Here is a 2,755-nt window from a genome sequence, read left to right as displayed (position 1 = left end):
AGATCTGTTCCCTGTGTCCTTCAATGAACGGAAGAGAAACATATACATATAAACAAGTGACATTAACTAGTACAAGTGTCACAAACCAAAAAAAACGGTGTGCCAATAAGTGGTGGCTGATGTATAAATGTAGTCCAATACTGTGCATCTTCCATCAAAAAAATTATCTTCACTTCCGGGTAGGGATGCACTTATACCAAGTACCGTACTCGGTACAAGTACAGATACCTTTCCAGCTCCAAGACTAGACTAGAGAAAAATTGTAAAGTTTGGAGGCAGCTGTGATTTGTAAGGAGCACACGGAGCTCATGGGATTTGTACATCTCTGTTTTAATGTATGATTTTGTTTTTATAAATATATATTAGGGATGCACCAATACCATTTTTCCAAGTACAAGTACTAATACTTGTCCAAGTACTGATACCTTTGTGTTTATTGTCATGTGACAGTTTTTCTAAAACAATACAGATGAATAAATTAATTGGTGGAGCACCAGAGCTAGGGCTCAGCTGCAACCGCTGCCACCCTGGTAATTCTCATGAAAATGCCAAGTATCAGCACTGGTATCTGAACTGCCCTGTCCTGTTTAACATGATCATTTGTATAGCCAAAGACTCAAAATGTGAACACAATTTTCAATCCGTCATATGCAATATCATCTATGCCTGTTTTTACCCGGTCTTGTGCTGGAAAATGTGATTGCTAATTTACTAGGTTTCCCAGGCAGACATACCTGTATCTGTGGTCGTCATATCTTGTTCTAGTCTTAATTTCTGTTGACTGATTTTTAGCATAGACTCTTCAATTGTTTCTTTGCCAATTAACTTGACAACATTCACTTCCCTTAGAAGGCAAAAAACAAAAAAGTATTTTTTATTATTATTAATCTACCCAATGTGTGATTATCATGAAGGATGTTGCATTTGGTATAAGGAACATACAAAAACATTAACTCTTTTCATTACACCCTATTTTGAAGAGGATATGTTCCAGAATGGAGGTCCTCTCTCGCAGAAGATAAAAAAACAATTTCTTCACACAAAAACAGACTATATTGTATACTATATTTTCTCAATGTTTTGGGTTGATTTCCATTTATACTTCATGCATTTCTAGCAACATACATTACTGAGATATATTTTCATTCTGGATTCTAACCAAGGCAGTGTCACAATGTGATCAAAATTATAATTTGATGAAAAAAAATAAAAAATCATACTTGCTTAAGTGTTTTCAATGAAAAGATTGTTGCCACTCTGTGCATACCTATACTACTACAAGCTTGTAGATTATCAATCAGTATCTGCTCACACCTAGTTTTGCCCACTGCTTCTAGTGCTGAAACCCTCCCACTGTGAGCTGCACTGTCTGGCAGGGGGAGTGTGTTAGATACAAATAAATGAAGATATGACTCAGACCCCATTCACACAGAGTGATATGAGCTCAAGAATCGCTCAAACATCAGCTCAATGTAGCTTGTCCAATGCATTTCAATAGAGGTGTTCACATCTCACAGCTCAATGTCACCTGTAACTTGTAGCTCAAACTTGTCGCTTGAACATGACCTATTTTTCGGCGGATTTCGTGCGATTTGGCCCAATAGACTTCAATGGTGTAGCTCAATGTCGCACATTACCAGCGATTTTGCGTGACATTGCTCTGCAGAACTGTCAATTTTGCACAGAAATATAAGCAAGAACATAAGCAGGAAATAGGAATTATGTAACATCAAGACCGCTTTTGATTGGATACAGCCTAATGTAGCAGCTACAAAGTCCATGCCAAAAGTAGCGCTACAATATGTGCACTGTAGCTCAATGTCTCTCAAAGTCGCTCAACTCAAATGTAGCTCAGTGTGAATTTTATATATTTGGGGAAGGTAAAAAGTGATTTGTTTACTTTCCTCACATAGTAACTGGATTTTATAATAGTCTACACTGTTATATAATTGTTTACACTGTCATATTAGTTGTAATTTGGCAACACAAATATAGGGCAAACAAGTGAACTCAAAAGACACACTACACCCATCTGTTAAAAAAGCCCAAGAGACTAAATATTCAGAGTTAGGACTTACCGGTAATTGGATTTGACAGGGCATCCACAGCCAGAGCGGAATCCCCCTGTTGGAGGGAAAAAAAACTGCCTTAGCTTTGCATTCTCCCGAGTTGCAAAAAGATCTACCACCGGCAAACCCCATGTCTCTGAAATCAGTGAAAATACTTCCTGGTTCAGGACCCATTCGTCCTGCAGTATCCGATGCCGACTCAGATAGTCCGCCAGGATGTTGTGGGTACCCCTCAGGTGTACCGCAAACCGGGACTTCAGACTCACTTCTGCCCAGGAAAATATTTCCTTGGCTAGAAGCTGCAGCGGCCAACTTCTTGTGCCTCCCTGCTTGTTCAGATAAACCACCGCTGTGATGTTGTCTGATAGAACCAACAGATTGTGCTCTTTCAAAGTGTCGTGAAAAAACCTGATCGCATTCGCGACCGCCTTCAACTCTCTCCAGTTGGAGGACCTTCTGGACTCTAGTAGAGACCAGCGACCCTGCGCTAGCCTCTCCCCTACATGAGCTCCCCATCCCCACGCACTGGCATCTGTGGTCAAGCGTATGGAGGCTTGAGAACTCCACTCCAGACCCGCCCGAAGGTGTGGATGAATTCTCCACCACCACAGGCTTCTCTTTACTGAGGGGGGGAGGGAAAAGGCAACGTCCAATCCCTCTTGCGAGCGATTCCAGTTCCTCAGGAA

General features: G+C 40.8%; 1 protein-coding gene across 1 annotated transcript in view; it reads right to left on the bottom strand.

Moving 5' to 3' along the window:
• Positions 1-734: 734 nt before the first annotated feature.
• SMARCAD1 (SWI/SNF-related, matrix-associated actin-dependent regulator of chromatin, subfamily a, containing DEAD/H box 1) overlaps positions 735-2,755 on the bottom strand; it is a gene marked incomplete at its 3' end in the record, with an annotated part of 100,303 nt that continues 98,282 nt past the window's right edge. The window contains exon 23 of the mRNA XM_018565405.1: positions 735-844. Coding sequence (XP_018420907.1) covers positions 735-844 — 110 coding nt within the window. The remainder of the gene's footprint in view (positions 845-2,755) is intronic.

This window comes from Nanorana parkeri, unplaced genomic scaffold, assembly GCF_000935625.1.
Source record: "Nanorana parkeri isolate BGI_ZX_2015 unplaced genomic scaffold, ASM93562v1 scaffold844, whole genome shotgun sequence".
NCBI classification, from domain to species: domain Eukaryota; kingdom Metazoa; phylum Chordata; class Amphibia; order Anura; family Dicroglossidae; genus Nanorana; species Nanorana parkeri.
The sequence above is the reverse complement of the archived record's forward strand: the minus strand, read 5'-3'. Positions and strand labels throughout refer to the sequence as shown.